The sequence below is a fragment of the Perca fluviatilis genome, chromosome 9 (assembly GCF_010015445.1).
Source record: "Perca fluviatilis chromosome 9, GENO_Pfluv_1.0, whole genome shotgun sequence".
NCBI classification, from domain to species: domain Eukaryota; kingdom Metazoa; phylum Chordata; class Actinopteri; order Perciformes; family Percidae; genus Perca; species Perca fluviatilis.
The window spans coordinates 7,037,485-7,058,964 of NC_053120.1; the positions used below are offsets into that span (position 1 = coordinate 7,037,485).

At 41.2% G+C, this 21,480-nt stretch overlaps 1 protein-coding gene across 1 annotated transcript in view; it reads left to right on the forward strand.

Moving 5' to 3' along the window:
* si:ch211-191a24.3 (tensin-3) overlaps positions 1-21,480 on the forward strand; it is a 60,765-nt gene that overhangs the window by 30,315 nt on the left and 8,970 nt on the right. The window contains exons 16-18 of the mRNA XM_039811274.1: positions 591-681; positions 768-836; positions 20,451-20,607. Coding sequence (XP_039667208.1) covers positions 591-681; positions 768-836; positions 20,451-20,607 — 317 coding nt within the window. The remainder of the gene's footprint in view (positions 1-590; positions 682-767; positions 837-20,450; positions 20,608-21,480) is intronic.

The following is a 21,480-nucleotide window of genomic DNA, read 5'->3' on the forward strand; positions in this document are numbered from 1 at the left end:
TTTTAGACTTTTAACTCAAGCTTGTTTAATGTGAATTGGACCCAACACCCTTTTGGACTCAATGCCTTGACTCAAGCTCTAAACGGATTTGCTTGTGTCAGACCCGATTTAAGTGATCTTGTGAACAGCCCTGATCAGATTATACCACATCATTTTTTCCATTCAATTCATAACTTGAATGCATGTGTTACTTAGTTGCATGAAAGAAGAAGAAAAAAAGATAACACCAGGGTAATCACTTTAAAATCAGTCAAGGCATCTCTGTTGAGATTGTGTTTTTGTAACTCTATCTGCATATCTGTAGTTATGTTTCTTTTCCACCTGCCTACCTCTCTGTTTTTTTTTAACAATTTTTTTTAAGAGTTGAGGTTTCTGCTCTGGCACTCTTATGGCTGGGTGGCATGAATGGCCCGACTGTTTACACCAAAACACAGGCTGTAGCCACACACAGATCACAAGACTGATGTCTGCTGGTGTGTGTGTGTGTGTGTGTGCTTGTTGTCCTATAGGACATACAAAAAAATATGTTATTTACTTTCCCCATCATTTCTTTTCTTACTTTTTTTTAATTATGTTGTTCTTTTTAAAAGCATGGGCATCTCTACCATCGGGGACAGACAGATAGCTCTGACATTGTCCCTTCTACTCCGGCCTTCCCAGTGACTCCTCCGACGCCCTACAGTAAGAGATAATGTCAAAATGGACTCTTCTTGGTGCGGGTGTGTCTGCATTTTAGAATCTTATCAGTTTCTGCTTTCTCTTCCCAGTGAAACATTTCTCAGAGTTTTCCGAGCTCAGGACTGGTGGACAGTGGGACCAACACAGCTGGACACAAGGTACACTTTCCCAAGAGTGTGTGTGTGTGTGTGTGTGTGTGTGTGTGTGTGTGTGTGTGTGTGTGTGTGTGTGTGTGTGTGTGACTGGCGAGAGCACTAGAGTTAAAACTCAAACTCTCGAGCTCCTGATTGCTGCCGGACAGGGTTCAAGTGCCGGCTGGAATGTCCTTCTGGCATAATATACCAAAACACACACACACACACACACACACACACACACACACACACACACACACACACACACACACACACCTGGCCTGTCCTTTGTTGCCATTGGCTGGATATGTTGGCATGGCTCTGTTTGTGGTACAGTTAGTCTTGTCTGGCGAGAGGCAGACAGATGGCTTGTGTGGTATTTTTAAGGTTTGAGGTAAAAAGCGGTTGAAGAAGTTGATAAAATGGATTGGGAAATCCTCTCTGGGCCCATGCAGGGACAGCTAATACTGGACGTCCGCTAATAATAGTTGCCGGTAACAGAGGAAGAGACCACTGCAGGCAGGATGTCCACTCACGTCCTGTTCTGGGAGGGGACGGGAGGAGAGGGGAGGGTCTTTTGTTGCTGGGACATCCTGCCTGAGGAGATGTGTACCACACAGCTGCAGAAGGAATTTACTGTAGTGTCAAAAAAACACAGGCGTCTTTCAGTGGTTGTAACTCATATGTGATCTGAGTGGCTACTAACGTTTCGGGCTTTCCCGCAGAAGAAACAAAGACAACGATGTGACAAGCGTTAGCGCCGGGAGGGTGATGCTGTAGGGACACAATCAAAATATCATTTGACGTTTTTCAATTAGCTGTGACAAAAATCATTTCAAGAGTATGGGCCCTATTTTAACGATCTGAAACGCAAGTAGCTTTGTGGGCGGATCTCGGGCACTGTTGCTATTAGACCGGCGGGATAAATGACTCTTGTGCACGACGCAAATCTAAAATGGGTTGGTCTGAAGTAGCTACATTACTCATAGGTGTGGTTTGGGCGTAACTTGCAATAAACCTATCAGAGCGTTATCTCACATTCCCTTTAAAAGCAGGTGCGCTTGTTCCATGGCGGATTGCTATTATAATGGTGGATTTGCTAGGCGCACGCTCTTAAAGGGGTGATAGAATGCAAAACCGATTTTACCCTGTCATAGTTGAATCACGACAGTTCGGTGGGTAAATAGGACATACATAGAAGCTCAAAATCCCACTGACACCCCTTTACTATGAAAATCTCATATTTTGAAACTGCCTCTGAAAACGGGCGAATCCCAACAAAGCTGAGTTGCTTGCGCAAGCATCTCAAAATCCGGAACCTTAAGAGAACAGTCACGCCCCAACATTTACATAGGCTACACAACTGACCTGAGATCAGGTAGTTTTCTGAATCTAGCTAGGTCACGCAGATCTCTGCTATTCCATTACAAAATTCACTTCTGAAACTTTTTTATGCGAGAAATCAACCATATAAAGCTCGAATATGGGACGCTTTACGAAAATGGATGGCTAATTGCAAATTTTCTCCGACTGTGTGTCGGAGTTTAGTGCCGGTGTTGGTGCTGCCTGGGTTGCTACGCACGCCACCCTGACGCGCAGTGTCAGCCGGAGCTTGTTACGCCCGCAATATTTTACCGCAGCCCGCAGGTTCCAGTTAATCTTATAATGGGTATGTGTGTTGAGTTATTTAAACAATCGGGAAATAAACGCCTCTTGTCCGCGAAGTCTCATTGATAGAGCCGCGGTGAGATGGAGTCCATCAATGAGAGCTAGCTAGCCTCCTCCTAACTCTGACATTCACAAAAATACATTCAATTGAAATCCGAAATCGGACAAGTGTTAGCTAAGCTTTGTAAGACCTTGAGGAACCTATAATATTCATGCCGTGACGAAATTCAAACTGTAAATATACTTTAGTTATGCGAAAGTGAGCAAGCTGCGGTATTTCCCCATTGTAATGAATGGGACATATAGCAAGCAGCTGCTCGTCCTACAAAGACCCAGCGTTCATAAAAATGCCTTAAAATCAAATCGGACACAACGGTTAGCTTTATAAGACATTGGGGAATGATGTTGTATAAGTGCGTGGCGGGACAATTCAAACTGTAAATATAATTTAGTTATGGCGACAATGTAGCTAGCTAGCTGCTCAAAACCGTAAAATGTATTATTTATAGATATAGTTATGCGGGCAGCTGGCCGCGGAGCCCCGTATGCAGTATCCACAAAGGGTGACTTTGCCCTGGGTATGGAGCCCAGCAGGCTGTCGCTTTCTCGTCAGACTGTGTGGAGCTCCTAAAGTCCGACACGTCTTACCAAATTTGCAATTAGCCATCAATTTTTGTAAAACGGCCCATATTTGAGCTTTATATAGTTGATTTCTCGCTTAAAAAAGTCTCAGAAGTGAATTTGGTAATGAAACATTGCAGTGTCTGGAATATGAGATTCAGTCGCTTCTCTAATGTATGTGTATTGGGGATTCGCTCAACCAATCAGCGCGCGTCTCTAATGTCTGCGTATGGCAAGTCGCTCAACCAATCACCGCGCAGCTCATCTAAATATTCATGACCATACCATATTTGGAAGAAAAGCTCTTGTTACAAATAGGGCCAAAACACAGGGATGCATAAGGGCCCATAAAATATCAACCAGGCCATTTTCAGCCCAACCAATGTTACATACCCCATTAGGAGACCATAAGGAACAGTGTGAAATACCCTATATAATCATTCTATCACCCCTTTAATACTTACCGAGGAGACCGACGTTTGCTATTGATTTTTCTTTTTGACAAAATATAAATAAAGAAATGTCACAAAAACATACTACACGACTACAGTTCTGCCTGTTTATTGTAAACATGTTTGTCAGAACAGAGCGACGGCAGGATATAGAAGGAGCTGATGAAAGAGTCGTTATTCCTTGTGACAAAAAAAGTCTATGCTGGATGGACAGAAGAATTAACAAAGGACACAAAATATCTGGAGCTGGGGGGCAGACGAAAGTTTCCTGTTTCCCACGTTAAAAGGCAGACGATTGTCTGGGAAAGAACTTGCCACTTCGGGACAGAAACAGTCAGATTCCCCATTTAAATGATTTTTATTTAATGTTTAGAGTCATTACTGTAATCACAGGTGGACCCGAGGCTACTGTAATGTGGGGAGTGATTACTGTGGGCAGCAGCAGCAGCAGACCGCTCCAAAACAACAGCAGTGCACTCAGTCAGCCATGCTGAGCCCTACAGCTGTGTTCCCACTGTTATCACTGGGCTAATCACACTGGGCATTCTGGGATCAACACACACTTCAGTATCCCGGTGACATAACGTGTCCACAGGAGCGTTTTTTTTTTTTTTTTGAGGATAAGGATCACTGACGACTGCTAGGACTGCACCTGGACTCTGCTACCGGATTTTGAAACCTTCGCTTATTTTACGAAAATAGTTCACCAAAAGGTGTTTCTCAAAACATTTTATACGCGAAATAAGCTATGCGGGTGCTGAATCTGTCTTCATTTTAGATCGACAACAGTCAGTTTAAAAGATTTTTTGAGAGGCGGCGAGTTGAGCCGTTAGTACCAATTCCTGAGAATTACTGTATATCTGGCCTTTTAGCTGCTAAATGTTCCACGATGTTCACCAGACTGTGTCTGTCTGCTGTTTGGTGCTGAGCAGGTTTAGTGTACAGTGGGGTGATCAGACTTCTTCACTGAAGCTGCAGCTGGAAAAGTTGTTGATGAGAGCAGTGAGAGTGAACCAAAAAACAATGATCTGTGGGTCACTACTAGCATCATTTGATCCATTGTTACTATAGAAATTGGTACAGCTTTAATGCTCAAATTTCACTTTATATATATATATATATATATATATATATATATATAAGCATCTCAAGACCTATATGTCTATATAACTACTAATTATTTAACCAAATGTCTCCCGGTTAGACCTCTTGGTGGCTTCTGACCTGCAATATCACCAAATCAGTGCTTACAGGGATCACTTAAACAGATATGTCACATGCTAAATGTTTTGGGGCTGACAAACATGACATCTGAGAAACCACGCTGTCTTTAGCTTGAAGTCATTGTTGTTCTGACTTCATCTATTTGGTTTTAAAACGATTTCATGAACCTAAAAAGGTCAAAGAAAGCAGTGAAAAGGAGAGAATTTCTCCAACCAAAGTGAGAAGTACTTAATATATTAAGTTAATATATTCACCTAATGGCAACAGATTGATGACAGTCTTTACATTACTCTTCCAAAGTCACGACCCAAAGATGAACTCCGCTGCTGTCTCTGTACTTGCGTACTTTCATTTCCTTGCGATGTTTTGAAATGTTACGTAATAACATTTCCTTTGTGTACTTGTGGCCACATCAAAATAAACAGTGATATATACGGAGAAGCTCTGAGCCAGCGGAAGCAGGTTTCAGCCAAAGGAATGTAGATGCTGTTATGAGCTGAGGCAGATGGTCAGTTCAGACAAACACTTGACTGTCTGAACCTCGGGAGGGTGTGGGGGGGTCAAAGGTCAGGAGAAAGTACGAGGGGAACCTCTCCTTCTCCTTCAGATGATTGGATTTGTTGTCAGTGATGAATGAGAGAGAGATGAGACATCTTAAAGTGCTGCCGTTGATCCTGAACGGAGACGTTTTGTAGTCGAATTACACTAATTGCAGCATGGTGGCCCAATGGTTAGCACTGTGGCCTCACAGCAAGAAGGTTCTGTGTTCGAATCCAGGTTGTTCCAGGGCCTTTCTGTGTGGAGTTTGCATGTTCTCCCCATGTTTGCGTGGGTTTCCTCCGGGTGCTCCGGTTTCCCCCACCATCAAAAACATGTACTAGGTTCTCCAGGCAGTGCCCTTGATCAAGGCACTGGCTCAGATCTGGAGTTGGTCCCCGGGCGCTGTCATTGGCTGCCCACTGCTCCCTTGGGGGATGGGTTAAATGCAGAGAATGAATTTCGCTACATGTACGTGTATGTGACAAATAAAAAGTACCTTTACCTTTAATTGTGTGGTCAACACTTAAAGTCACAATTAGCGACCCCAATGTAAATAAAAGGAGTGAAAGCTGCAGGCGCTCTGACATTGAATGAATTAGTACACTTTTGACAATTATTTTAAAGGAACAGTTCAACATTTTGGGAAATTATGCTGACTTCCAAATCGTATACTTTTTCTTTTTACTTTTTGTACTTTTAGTACTGCAGCTGCCCTTAAACATGAGCACTGTTGCATGCAGTATGCATACAACTGGGACATACTACTTGGTCAAAGCTTTGCGTCGTCACATTGCGTCGCAGTCTGTAGCGTGAAATTTAAAGTTGAGCTGTCATCTGTCTGTGCTCTCTCGGCGGCTCAGTAGATGTGACTTATCTTCCGCTCAGTGCCTACTACTTTCGTCGTTACATTACACCTTGAACTTTGACCCTCTTGCTCATATATTCAGTCCTGTATTGCAGTCCGTAACCCGGAATTTGAAGTTGAGCTGTCGTCTGTCTGTGCTCCAATGGCGGCTCGGTCGATGTCACACTACCGACCACCACAGTCGATTTGACATACGTATTGGGACCTATTAAATCTTTTGGGGTTTTGGAATAGGCCCTTTGACGAGAAGCTCAATACCACTCTCATATTTGTCTGCTAGATATTGAACTGGAGCCAGCAGCTGGTTAGCTAAGCCACGCGTAAAGACTGACAACAGGGAAACAGCTAGCATAGCTCTGTTCAAAGGAAACAAAATCCGCTAAAACAAATTGCCATGTGCTTCAATTTCCGATTAAACAAAGGAAGTGTTGCGTGCTAACTATAGAGCTTTAGAGGTGCTAGTGAGCAGATTTCGTTACAGTTGGAGAGAGCCAGGCTCGCTGTTTCCCCCTGCGTCTTTATGCTAAGCTATACTAACCAGATCTGAGTTCCTGCTTCATATCGAACCGACGGATTGAACAACTCAACATGAAAGTCAATGAACATACCTAAAATATCCAGCTATTCCTTTAATACAGCCCCAGCAACAGCTTACTGTAGGTTTATTATCTTTTTTCTGACACCTTTAAAGCTTTCTGTTTACATCTGTCATCTTTGACAACTGTCCGGTAGCTTCATAAAGGAAGACTTTGGGTCTTTAAACTGCTAAGTGAGCGCCATAGATGGACAAAGCTCATTTCCTGTGACACGGGAAAAGGTTAAAATAATGCACGCAGCACATGTTTCCATTGAAACAAAAGTGAACTCAACACATTTCAATCAAGAAGAGCTTTGGGGTGTGATTTATGGTGTGCTAAGATTAGACACATGGCAGGAGACACGGTCACTGTGTGTCTGCATGCCTTTGTCTCTGTGTTTGTGGCAAGCAGATGGTGGGAGTGGACACACATGCCTTGACAGAGAGGCCATAGAAACCCCCAGATCAACCCCCCACACCCCCCGTTGCATGACCACCAACCACCAACCACCTCACCGCCACCGTCACCACCACCACCTCCTCCTCTCTGGTCCATAAAAGGCCACACATGACCTATGATCCCACTGGAATCCATTCTGATTGGGGGGAAAGTGCTGGCAGTGGCCCAGCAGGAACAATGCTCAGTGGTCAGTGAGAGGGAGGGAGGGTGTGTAGACATGCACGGAGGGGAGTGGAGTGGAGTGGGGGATTCTCTACCTCTAGTCCCTCCCTCCATACAAACCCCAGAAGTTGAGCGGTGTCACAACAAGCCAGGAACAAACGGGGAGCTTATTTTTCCCATCTGGGGGACGAAAGGAATCGCGCATGGCGGCGAAACGATCCAGCCCCTGAAGAGAAAAAAAAGAAAAAAGAAAAAACCTTCAGCCAGTCAGGCTCAGAGTGCTTTCTGGAGAAAGAGAAGAGGAGGAGAGTCTGGCGATAGGGAGAGTTTCATTCACGCTGGGAGGCACCACATACCAGAGAGATAGAGACTTTGGAACAGGAAAGGTGAAAGAGTGATCCTAAAACAGGAAACCAGCGAATAACGGGATACCTCAGAGGGTGTCACATCATGACTGCGTCTCTCGGTATGTACGAGCATGCACACAAGCTTTTCCTTGCCGCTGTCGCACCAAATGCGTGCTTGGGTCTCTGTGATTTATAGTGTGTAGACCTACTCTTTCTGTAAAGTGTCCTGCGATAACTTCTGTTATGATTTGACACTATGTGAATGTGTCTAGTCAGAGAGCTTTAAAGAGTGTGTGTATGTTTGTGTGTGTGTGAGTGAGACTGAATAATTTTTCTTCACGTGTAATAACATCCAAATCTCTCCAAGCAGTCTATGAACTCTTAACACCTTTTACTCTCCTCCATGCATTCTTTATTGTGTCTCCTTCTCTCACTAGGCGTTTTGTCTCTCTCTTTCTGCTCATTCTCTCTCTTGTTTATCCAGCGTCGTTATCTCTGCATCCGTCCCTCCTGGGAATTTTAAGGAGGGCACACATGCACAGAAACACTTCCCATCCCTCCTCTAGGCCGCTGGTATTTGCAGACACCTTCTGGAATTTTTCTGCCAGATGCCTTTCTCTCTTCTCCAAACACCCCCTTCCGAGCCTCATCTCTCTGTCTTTTTGGGCATACAAAACTACTTGTTCTTGTTTCGGGCCAGCAGCATCTGCAGCCCCTCTGACATCTCACACTCGGTGGGGTGATGAGATGGTTTGTTCCACTGCGTCGTTCATGATCTCATCCTGTTAAAAGGCTATTTTTGCCCTCCATCGTGCAGTCATGGAAGGCTGATGTATTGGTGGTTAACCGATGGAGGCTGTTTTCCCCCTTTTTTTCTGCGCTACTGACCTGAGCTGAACCGAAAAAGCCTTTGAAGATTCAAGTTTTTTTGTCGGGGTGCTTATTGCTTATTGATGTCATACACGATAAAACAACATCTTGCTGAGCCACAAGTTAACTGGTACTAAACTTTAGCAGAAGTTTCATACAAAACGTTTTTCCACGTGTTGAACCTGAATTATTGAGCACAACAATGAACAAACTGACATTGTGCTTGATGCCACTTATATTAAATGGAATTCCTCATCCTTTAGACTTCTATGTTAAATATGCCGTACAGGAGATCTGTGGTTTTTGCGGAGAGCAAACACTACTAGAGCAGAAACAATTAGTGGATTAAAGCTTTAGTGCGTAACTTGTTGATATTAATGATCGTCCATTACATTCAAGCTGCACACAACTCTCTCTGACTTCTCATTATGGCTATGTTTAGAAGATTGTGGATTTCCCGTGCAGATTGTGACTTAGATAATGACCTCTTCTGAAGAGTCCATCATGTTTTTTTAATCCTCCGTGTCCTCCTTGGCTACTAGCAACTGCGTGGGGGAGGTGCGCGATCACGGAAGGCTTGTATCATGTGGACGCGCCGACAGTTTTGTTGTCGTTACTTAGAATTCCTCATGGGGGAGACAGAAACGACGCACTATAGCTTTAAATTTGGCGATGGACAGAAACGTACTCAGCAGCTATTTAAGTCGTTCATCAAACCAATATTCTGTAGATTAAGCTTCTCGTTTGTGAGGATCCTCTGCTTTTCTTTGTCTTTGTCGGACAAAAACCAGCAACACCTTTGACCTTAGAATATTGGGTAACGCTGGAGTATTTTACCGCCAATTTCTACAACACGTCCTGGATATAATTTTGTAAATTGGTACTCATATAAAATAGACCCAATGCAATTAATTCATGTTCAAGTGATTAATTCCAATGAATTGCCAGCCTTTGCGGAGATAATTAATTCATATTTACTTATATTTAATTAGTTATTTCAATAAAACTCATTTTTCTCTAAAATAGTAACACGCTACATCTCCAGTAAACCTATTCCAGAAAATTATTAGGAAATGACAGACCTGTAAAGGAAGCATTACCAAACTTTGTTTAGCATTTCTCACTATTATACAACATATATTTTGGACCAAACAATTCTGGATTTGTTGAGAAAATAGCTGGCAGATACATCGATAATGAAATAACGTGCAGCCCCAGACACTACAGGAACGTTTGGACAAAGTTGAAAGCAGGTTGAAGACATTAGCTGCCAAATGTAAGTTTGGAGAAAATGGATAATTTCCTTGGGGACAAAGTTATTGGGGAGTGCTGCTCTGAAACGCTGTACAGACGTCTGCTGTGTGAGAAATATTTGGCTTTCACAGCGCTGCAGGAAATGAAGGGCAAAGAGGCAGAACACTTTAAGCCACAAGGATGGAAAATGTTGACAACACAGTGGACACAAGGCCAGTACAGGGTGCAGAGACCAAAGTGGAAAGAAGGAAACAAGGATTTTGTTCTTCAGAGTGTTAATCAACAAGTTCAGTCTGTGTGAGATGTACCAGAGCAGCAGTGGTTCTACATGTGATGACGTAATGGGGTCTGGTCTACAGTATTCAACAATATTACAGAGCCCGTGAAACTACAGGCAGTATGGAATCTATATGCACACCATGGGACATGTGAAGCAGAAAAATAAGTAGTTATGTATTTCACTTCTTTCATTCAGCCTGACTTTGTGTTCATGTAAGTTGACTTCTTGTTGGGAGGGGAAGTTATTTTCTTTTTTGTTTAAACATTTGCAAAGAAACTCCCGCACATTCTCTAACTTGCAAAATTACATTTTTATAGCTGGCAACGTTTCAGAATACTAGACCTTACTCGGGCAAATGGAAAAAAAGAAAAGAGGTGCCTGCACCAAACACCTACTTCACATGAAATAAGGCAAGATTACATAATATTCATTCACATTTCCTTCACCATAGATAGAGCTTAAACTTAAGTACAAAGCTCTATCTATAGTAATTGGAATGTGAATTAATACTAGAAAATGCATTTCCTGCAGAAAATGCGTGTGAATGCTGAATAGCTAAATTGCTAAAGCTAAACTGGATTAATATCCGTAAGAAGAAGTTGAAGTAGTGAGAATATTTGGAATAGTGGGAATGGTTTGAATTAGTATGAATTCCATTGACAAGTTGAATAACACCACTAATGTAAAAAAAGATGTGGAATAATTAAAGTTTTTTTTGAAAAGCTAATGCTAAAGCTAAACTGGATTGCTGGTTAAAATGTGTGAGAAGAAGGTGAAGTTGTAAGAATTATGGAAAAGTGCTAATTGTTCTAATAATATGATATCTTTAAAAGTTGAATAATAGCCATATTGTATGAAAGTTGTAGGTGTTACAACAGTGGCACAGCGCTGGCAAGCGAGCGACATCCGTTCGGCATGTCTGCAGACTGCAGTTGAGTGCGGCTGCTTTTTTCTCTCTGTCTATTTTAAAATGAGCCGTGAAGACTCATTTTATGAATCAGCATTCACACAATTATGTAATCTTGTTCAGTACCAAAACGTTGCCAGCTAGGGAATTTATTTTTGCAAGTCAGACAGTGTTTGGGACTTTCTTTGTGATTTTCGACCTACTCGTCCCCCTCCGAGTCACCTGTCTTACGTTATGGATGAGCAAAGTATTTTTTTTTTTTTTACCAATCAGTAGCAAGTGACATATTTTTTTTCCTGCTGATGCCAATTTCAGATGATACAGTAGCTGTGTTACGAGTTGCTCTGAGCAGTTACGTCAAATTTTTCACGGAATAGTCACAAGTTTTAAAGTAATATCAATTTAAGAGTTATTATTTTTGTGCTTTAACTACTGACGTGGAGAACAACTTATAATCCATGATCACTTCCCCAGATGGGCGATGTCTGAGGAATTTCACTTCAGCTTCAAGACATGATCAAATAACTGGGACATTATTTGTAGTTCAGACTTCCTTTGGACACAAAACACACTGATGTTCATTGTGAGCTTGAGGAAAACGTCATTTCTCCACATCTGATCCTAAACTCTGACTGTGGGATGGATGAAGATAGTTAGATATTCTTCATGAGTCAAACTGTCTCTGACTACAGTTTAGAAAATCATTCAAGCGATCATTCAAGGAGCAATCCCCTAAATGAATCGTCGTGGATGCAGACTTAGGTCATCAACTCGTTATCAGAATAGTTTAGACACCAGTAAACACCTCGATGGTGACAGTATTCTCTCCCATAACCTTTTCTTTAAACACTCCTTGTTTGCCATTACCCTTCACCCTGTTTCTCTCCCTCCACTTCTTTAGCCTTATTATTCTTCACTCCCCTCCTGAGCTGGCTCGTAACTTTAGCCTCTCCTCTTCCACTTCACTGAGTCGATAAAGCTGTCTGTCCACACACCCAAAAAGAGCAGAGGAATCTGATTTACACACAACCTCCTACTAGTTTGTCCTCTTCTACAGAAAAATGCTCTGTTTCTGAATAGCGGGAGGAGGGAAGACGCAGCAGGGTCTGAGGCTGATTGATTGTTACTGAAGCAGGGACGACAGTGGGAGACAACTGATGGCATTCTGATGCAGCGCCAAGTGATACTAAGGAGAGAGCTGCATGTCTCTCTGGCAGAAATCACTCAATAATTCTAAAAGCTCTACTAATTCATATTCTTTATCAAAGGATAGGGTAACCACGTGTTATGGGTCACAGAGAATTATCACAAACTCTATAGTGAGATTTTTAAGCCTCTTTCAGCTCATAATTTGTAGTCTTACACTACCTGCCCAGCGCCAAACAGCAGACAGACACAGAAAGTAGCTGGTGAACAAAGTGGAGCATCTAGCAGCTAGAGAGAGCCAAAGATAACTTTTAAAGAGTGGGTGGAGACCAAACCAGAGCTAAAATGAGAGCAGATATTGGACTTTGTGGTATTCATCTGGCCAGAAATGTATCAATTAATGATGTTTAAGACACTGGCAGATGATTTTGTAAATATTAATTATAGGAATTCCTGCACTGGCTTTAGAGGCCAATACTCAGCAGCCACATTTAGAGTATAAATAACAATATTGTGAGACCGAAGCATGGCCACATTCTGAAATGCAGTTTCCCTTCACCATGCATGCTGGAAGTAGGTGAAATTGTGCCAGAAATCCCGACCGCACTGGCTTTACACACCTGAAACTTGCAAAAAGGTGAATTGAGTCCTCACTGCTATAACTGAATATTGTAACCTCATACATTTGTATGATCTCTTTCAGAAAGTTATGCATGCATATGCAAAGTTACGCATTCCGTGCATTATCCTATGAATGCCCAGCAACACGAGCGATTAGTGCCTCTGCAGTCCATCCATCCACCTTGACCTACAGGACTTTGTTGCTCTTTGTACTATGTCACCTGACTTCCTCCTTAGAGGTAGAATTAAATTCTATTCGTAGGTATAAGTACGAACAGTGAATGAGAACAGCATGATCGGAAAATATTGGCGCTCAACTTCCTACAGTCGTCTCGAAAGTTTTAAAATATATTATTATAAGATATTATAGTTTTCGATTGACACCAGCCAGTTCAGCATTTCATATGCAGTACTGTAAGTTAGCAGGTATCATCAGACCATCAGAGTCCTGCATGGTGAATAATCTGAGTACAGTTACTACCTGGGATTTTAATTTAACTGCATGGATTTAAACAAGAACTTTAGTTTAGCCTAAATCATTAAAAAGAAATTTAAAATCTAATCATTATTACTCAATAAAATTGACTTTTAGTGGGCCTCAGGATCACAGCAGGTGTCTTCCTCCTCACTGCGTTCCTGTTTCCTCTCAGAGTTAGCTCCTTTTACCCTTCATCCCCCTGAGAAGCCGCAGCCTGTGATCGCTGTGAGCAGCTGTAAAAGGCCAGACATTCAGACCTGTCAGCCACAGCCTGTGTGTGTGTGTGTGTGTGTGTGTCTGTGTGTGCACATCCAAAGGTCTTTGCACTCACATTCCTGTGGTTAGCGGGGAGTCTGCAAACCCACTGTTGTCCTGCATAACCCCACATGCATCGCTGTGTTTATGCATGTGTGTAGGCCCAGCCTTCTGTCTAATGCGATGCTGCTCAGCGAGTAAATGTTTGGATGCGTGAGTGGAAGAAATAAAGCGAGACAAGGAGAAGCGTTTCTTTGTCACACAACACAAGGAGCTCTGTAGCTGAATGTTTCTCATCATTCTTCTCCGTTGCTTTTTCTCTGCCTTGCCTTTCATACCCAGTGGTGGAAGAAGTCTTCAGATCATTTACTTAAGTAAAAGTCCTAATATCATGTGGATGCAACAACAGTTTTGTTGTCATTTGTTAGAATTCCTCATGGGGGCAACAGAAACTACGCACTATAGCTTGAAGTAAAAGTATGTAAGTTTCGTCAGGAAAATGTACTCAAAGTATTAAAAGCAAAAGTACTCGATGCAGAAAGATCCTCACATTTTAGAAACGGGAAACGATTAAAATTGTTCTCTGTTTAATCGGCTAATCATTTCAGCTGGGTATTGTTGGGCAGTTTAATTTATTAATAAAACATCGTATTTTATAAACTACATGTGTTTTGTGTGCAAAAATCTTAATTTGTAAAGTAACTAAAGCTGTCAGATGAATGTAGTGGAGTAAGAAGTACAATATTTCTCTCTGAGATGTAGCGGAGTAGAAGTAGAAAGTGGCAGGAAAAGAAAAGACTTGAGTAAAGTACAAGTACCTCAAATTTGTACTTAAGTACAGTACTTGAGTAAATATACTTAGTTACATTCCACCACTGATCATACCATTCTGCTTATGAAACCACCAGCATGGGCTGAGGTGGGAAACTTGAAGAGAAATATTATTGGTTTTATTGATTCATGGGATCATCTGCGTACAAAGCATAAAGGTATGCACACAGTTTCAGTCCGAGCCATATAACCGTCACTCTCTGTGATCGAGAAAGGAAATTGGCAAAGAATTGGCTGATAAGGGTTGTGCCCACATGGGTCGGTGCCATCTGGAATTAGTTTTAGTTTTGCACGGTTCGACCCAGACTGAAGAGGCTTTGTGCTCACTCGGAGCTGCGCGGGTGAGGGGAAAACAATGGACAGAAAACACTCTGTGGAATAAAAAAAATTAAGGGGAAGTACACTCAAAATGTTTAGAAAATAACAGATGCTAAAGTTTGTCAAGTGTGTTTGCAAACTTGTTTGTGTATGTCTTTCTATACTAAACTAAATACAATCTATATGCACAAAAAAGGGCTCATACACAGTTCTGTACATGGAATGAATTAACTAGTAGCTCAATTTAAATTAAGTCAAACTACTGAAACAAACGGAGCAAAAGAAATGTTAAACGTTATCTAAACACAAGCACCTGCACAAGTGCTTTGTCATAAAATTGCCAAATTTATGATTTTAAACAGAAGCTGGGAACAGTCTACGTGGATGAACATTGCTGTAATTGTGCCAGAGTTATCCAAAAGGCTGTTTCCCCCTGTAATACCTCCCACAAAAACTATCACCATCAGTCCTTTCAGCCAATTTACCCAATAATAACAATAATTCCTTCTAGCAGACGTGGGAATTATGACTCGAAAAAACTCGTAAGAAAGTGGTTTGATATTATTTTAGACAACTCCACAGGGAGAGGAAGAGAGTCGACAAAATGTCAGACTTTGTCACGAGAAACTTTCCCTTTCCACTTTCCAACTGATAGCCATTGGTTTCTTTTTAACCCCAACCATGACTGTTCCCTAACCCTAACCGAGTGTTTGCTATTGCCACCATGACGATAAAGCTCCCCTAACGCTAATGAAGTCATTATTGTAACCTATATTTTGTCAATTATCTTTCCCCATTTTATGCCCTAACCAAACCGTATCCATGGCATTGTAAGATCAGAAAACAGTTGTAAGGGTGACTCTTTTGGAGGCACCAACAAAGGATGTCTCCTTGGTGATCTCGGCACTTGTATGTATATATATATAATTATTATTATTATGTTTCCCTAGACATATGCCACATGTATTATATAAGACTTGCCAGAGATGCCAGCTTTCAGTACTCGACAGACATATTTTAACCGAAACTTGCCAGACCATCCTCCACAGCGCTGAGAAGGAACTTGTTTTGGTGGAACATGTGTACGTTCAAAGGTTGTTTTAGTCGTGCAACAGAAAACTCAGATTGGACAGATAGTCTAGCTAGCTGTCTGGATTTACCCTGCAGAGATCTGAGGAGCAGTTAACCATAGTCCTCAGAAATCTACCGGAGTTTAAAATTCCAACACAAAGAAAGCAGAAGGAAATGGACAAACGAAAAGAACAGACATGCATCTGGGGGAATTTCCTGCGGCACCGGAGCAATCCCGGAAGTGAAATGTTGTGGAACAATAGCAGTTTTAACAAGAATAGAGAGAGAGAGAGAGAGAGAGAGAGAGAGAGAGAGAGAGAGAGAGAGAGAGAGAGAGAGAGAGAGAGAGAGAGCTCTTATTTTGAAAGGGAAGGGTTTCCAGAATATGAATGGCTTTTACATTTTAATATGTTATGCATTAAGAACATTAACTTTGTTCACTTCATTTGTTTCACACTGGGCGCAGACTTTTCTTTCTCTCCAGGTTTCTTCATACACATCTAGGTGAAGGTGAGTAGCTATGGCTACTGGAGCAGCGTGGATACAGAGGGCGAAAGGTGTGTTCGGGTGTCATAACGACCAGCAGGGCCTCACAGAGCAGAGTCCGGTCTGAGGGTCAGAGGTCAGGGTGGGGTCAGCCGGCATTGCCACAGTTTGGGCTGCTCTGTAATTAAGTGGATGAGATGGGATGAGCCGTGGAGCAGCAGATGTGACAAACCGCAGAGAGAGAGAGAGAGAGAGAGAGAGAGAGAGAGAGAGAGAGAGAGAGAGAGAGAGAGAGAGAGAGAGTCAGCCGTGGGAACAGAGAGAGAGATAGACGAAGCTCGGCTGCTTTCTGGGAATCGTCCTGAGAGAGACAAACTGACAGGGACTGTGGGAATGTTTGAGGAATCCTCAGTGCATTCCACTCACTTTGTTTTTTGTTTTCTGCAAACAGCAACAACAACTAGAACTATAAATCTGGATTATCTTTGTTTTCTGAGCTGTGTACGAGTACGAGTACGTGATGAGAGTTTGAGGTCAGACCACAACATCACCTGCTCTGTGCTCTTGACCTTTAACCCCTAAGAGTTCAAGTTGAGTGTTGACTTCCTGTGTGCGGTGTGTCCAGTGGTGGAATGTAACTAAGTATTTACTAAGCATTTACTCAAGTACTGTACTTAAGTAAAAATTTGAGGTACTTGTACTTTACTTAAGTCTTTTCTCTTCCTGCCACTACTTCTACTCTGCTACATTTCAGAGAGAAATATTGTACTTTTCTCCACTACATTCATCTGACAGCTTTAGTTACTAGTTACTTTACACATTAAGATGTTTGCACACAAAACAGATGCCATTTATAAAATATGTTTTATTATTAAAAGGTCCCATGGCATGAAAATTTCACTTTATGAGGTTTTTTAACATTAATATGTGTTCCCCCAGCCTGCCTATGGTCCAACAGTGGCTAGAAATGGTGGCCTATAAGGCCTATATAAAAGACACTTCAGATACAGTATTAGGGGACCACTAAGGTCTATATAAAATAGACTTCAGATACAGTATTAGGGGACCACTAAGGCCTATATAAAAGAGACTTCAGATACAGTATTAGGGGACCACTAAGGTCTATATAAAAGAGACTTCAGATACAGTATTAGGGGACCACTAAGGTCTATATAAAAGAGACTTCAGATACAGTATTAGGGGACCACTAAGGTCTATATAAAAGAGACTTCAGATACAGTATTAGGGGACCACTAAGGTCTATATAAAAGAGACTTCAGATACAGTATTAGGGGACCACTAAGGTCTATATAAAAGAGACTTCAGATACAGTATTAGGGGACCACTAAGGTCTATATAAAAGCATCCAAAGAGCACAATGTCATGGGACCTTGAAATGAACTATCAAACAATATAACGGCCTACAAGTCCAGCTGAAATGATTAGACCATTGAACACACAACTGTTTGGATCGTTTCTACTTTTATACTTTAAGTATATTTTCCCGATGATACTTAAATACTTTTACTTAAGTAACATTTTCAATGCAGGACTTTTACTTGTAACGGAGTATTTTTACAGTGTGGTATTACTACTTTTACTTAAGTAAATGATCTGAAGACTTCTTCCACCACTGGGTATGAAAGGCAAGGCAGAGAAAAAACAACGGAGAAGAAAGATGAGAAACATTCAGCTACAGAGCTCCTTGTGTTGTGTGTGTGTGACAAAGAAACGCTTCTCCTTGTCTCGCTTTATTTCTTCCACTCACGCATCCAAACATTTACTCGCTGAGCAGCCCCTGGGTGTATCCCATGGCAGTGGCACCATACCATTTTCTACTTCTTCTCCACTAAATTTCAAAGAGAAATATTTTACTTCTTATTCCACTACGTTAATCTGACAGCTTTAGTTACTAGTTACTTTGCAAATTAAGTAGTACATTTGGCTGATGATACTTACTTTTACTTAAGTAACTTTTTCAATGCAGGACTTTTACTTCTGACAGAGTATTTTTACACCGTGGTATTAGTACTTTTGCTCAAGTAAAGCAGCTGAATACTTCTTTCACCACTGATGATCGGATTCTTTTCATAGGCTCTTTGGTACGAACGAAGGAAACCGACTTTTTATTAGATCCTGCTTTGACCTCCGTTACCACCCGGCAATAATAAGGTGACAAAAGGAAAGTCTTCGGAAGGACATTTTTCACGTTGTTGTTCTGTAAACAGGCTCTGGCTGTCACTTTACTGTAAGGAATGCCTGTCAGCTTCATCTCATTCTTTTTCACGTCAGATTTGTACTTTTAAAGGCGTTTATTAACATTGCGGTTTGGCTACATTCATCTAAGTAAAGGATCTGAATACTCTGAATACTTCCTCCTCCACGGTTAAAGGGTTTAGGTTTTTAACAATTTTTAACATGACTTTCCCACAGCTGCATGTTTCCCACACACATTTCTATAGTGCCAACATTATGTGCGTTGTACCAGATGTCCATAAGTGTGAACTTACTGGCAGCTGCTGTGAGCGGGACTCATTAAACATACTGAAAGTTATGTTTTGTTGGTTCACTTTTTCTACTATAGGAGAGCACAACACATAGATCGGTTTATTAGCAAATTAAGAATATGACTAAGTACGTTTACTCAGGATATGTATGTAACTTCAGTTATTTTTCGACTTCATTTTAGAGAGACATATTTTTGTACTTTTTACTCCACTTACTTACATCTATTTGATTTGGCTGAAGTAATATTGCAGATTAAAGGTTTGACGTACAAAAGATTTATTCATTTTATAAAAGATGATTTTATTGCTGAAAGTTAAACAACTAGTTTAGCTCTACTTGGGCCAGCTGTAACATTTAAATGCTGCTTACATGTTAATGCATTGATAACACTCTCTTTCACACATCCATGACATGAAGCTTTGCTGGCACTGCTCTTCAAACTTTCAGATAGTGTTATAAACATGTACACTTTTTGAGTGTGTGTTGCCGACGCATCGTGCAAACACTCTTCAAATTCATTACCAGCCCCACGTGTGATTATATAATCCACTCCAGATGATGCAGCGCATCCAATATGATCCCAAACAAAACCGAGAACAAATTCCTCCATCTCAAAGCTTGAATGGAGGGAAGGAGTGTAGAGGGGGAAGTGTGTGGGGGGGGGGGGGTAGGGAGGTATAGAGTCAGCCGAACAAGGAGCTCTTTATAAAGATTGACTCTTTACACGGTGACTCATCGTACTTCACAGGCCCGTCTGTGGCCTGAGGAGGCCTGCCCTGGTGTTTGCTGAATGACACACTGTGTTGTCAGAATGTCAAGATGTCATGTTGGGATGTTTGGAGTAGCCTCCCTGCACAATCTCACACACACACACACACACACACACACACACACACACACACACACACACGCTATTGTATGCTGTCAATCTCTGCTTTACTGCCATGATTACTGTATAATGCATATATTGCTGATGTAGGTTGAACGAGGTCTATAAGCTTAAAGAAACGATAATTATGTGAGTGAGATAAGAAGTTTGATACCTTTCTCATGTCTGTGCTTCAACTATGATGCTGTAGCAGCGACTTAGCTTAGCATAAAGGCTGGAGGTAGTTGGAAACAGCTAGCCTAGCTCTGTTTAAAGATTAAATATATATGCCTACCGGTTGTCTGAGATGCAGAAGACACATTACTACACGGTGTTATTTATTAGATGTGAATCATTCAGACTGATTAAAATGGGGAAAATGAGGATGTACAAATTTTGATTTCTTCTTTCACTTTTTTCTTGCTGAAACAAATACACTTTACAGCACACGGAGAAGTCTGAAAATATTGAGAAAAAGGGATGATGTTATGAAAAAATGTTGGTTTATTTTACCGTAGTACCTTGAAACCACTCTGAAGTTATAGAAGAAAGGTTGACATGAGATAAGACTGTGGTAAAAATATGATGAAATTTTTTTTACATTGAGTGTCTTTTATGCTGATATACGTTGGTTTTTATAATCCAAACAAAGGTTGGGTCCCAACGAAAGCAAACACAGGTACCAGTTAGTAGTAGTAGGCAGTTATTGTGGTTTCTGGAACAAAGTGACATCCTGGGTTTTTTACAGTACACCTGGTTAGTGTTTTACATGTGAGAACTGTGTAGTAAAAGAGGTTTGTCATTTTTTTCCTCATCTCTTTTTTGTCAGATTCCCGGAGTTTCCTGGACAGTATGAACCACGCTGGCAGCTCTGCAGAGGGAGAGCTCTTCAGATCAGAAGTGTCGGCCACTCCTGCTTCCTGTCAGAGGATCTTTGGCTCCATGTGCTCCATGTCATCAGACAGCCCCCTCCCACACACAGACAGGTACACATGCCTGTGGTCTATATACAAGTTGTTTTTTTCCAAAATCTTTGACGCTTTTTTTGATTTTTGACTTTTTTGATGCCGAGAAAAGACAAAACTTCTGTCAAGTAAAAAGTTAAAATATTAAAGATTAAAGTTCTGAGAGACGACGTTTTGTCGCCTTTCTTGAGTTTTTGTTGCCTTGTTTTCAGTTTTTTTTCCAAAGTCTTTGGAGCTTTTTTCAATTTCAATTTTCAATTTGTTTGTCGCCTTTTTAATTTAGTTTAGTTAATTTAGTAAGACGATCGTTTGACGCCGAGAAAAGAAAAAAACTTCTGTGAAGTAAAAGTTTAAATATTAAAGATTAAAGTTCTGAGATACAAAGATTTGTACGAAATACTTGAGTTTTTGTTGTCAATTTTTTCGACTTTTTTTGTCGCCTTTCTTGAGTTTTTGTTGCCTTGTTTTTAGTTTTTTTTTTCAAAGTCTTTGGAGCTTTTTTTGCCGATATGTTCAACGTTTTATTCAATGTACGGGCTGGCTAATGGAACTACAAACATTGTTACATCAATATATCGTGGCCACAATAATGTCAAAACTAGAATTTTGTGCATGTATGCATCCTCTCTCATCACACGGGACAAGCAATTTGCAACACATCTGCAAAGTAACCCCCACACAGTATGTTTGACTCTAGTTGATGATTATTTTTGGTATTCCATTAACCGTGTTTTACTTCTGATTGTGCTCTACGTATGCTGTGTACGTCATAATTATCCTCAGTTACAGGATCATACTAAGCCTTCTTGGAAGAGAAGTCAGTGATCAAGTCATCAAAGTCAAACTGCCGGCTTCTACAACATATCCAAATGTATTAATTAAACAGGCCTACTC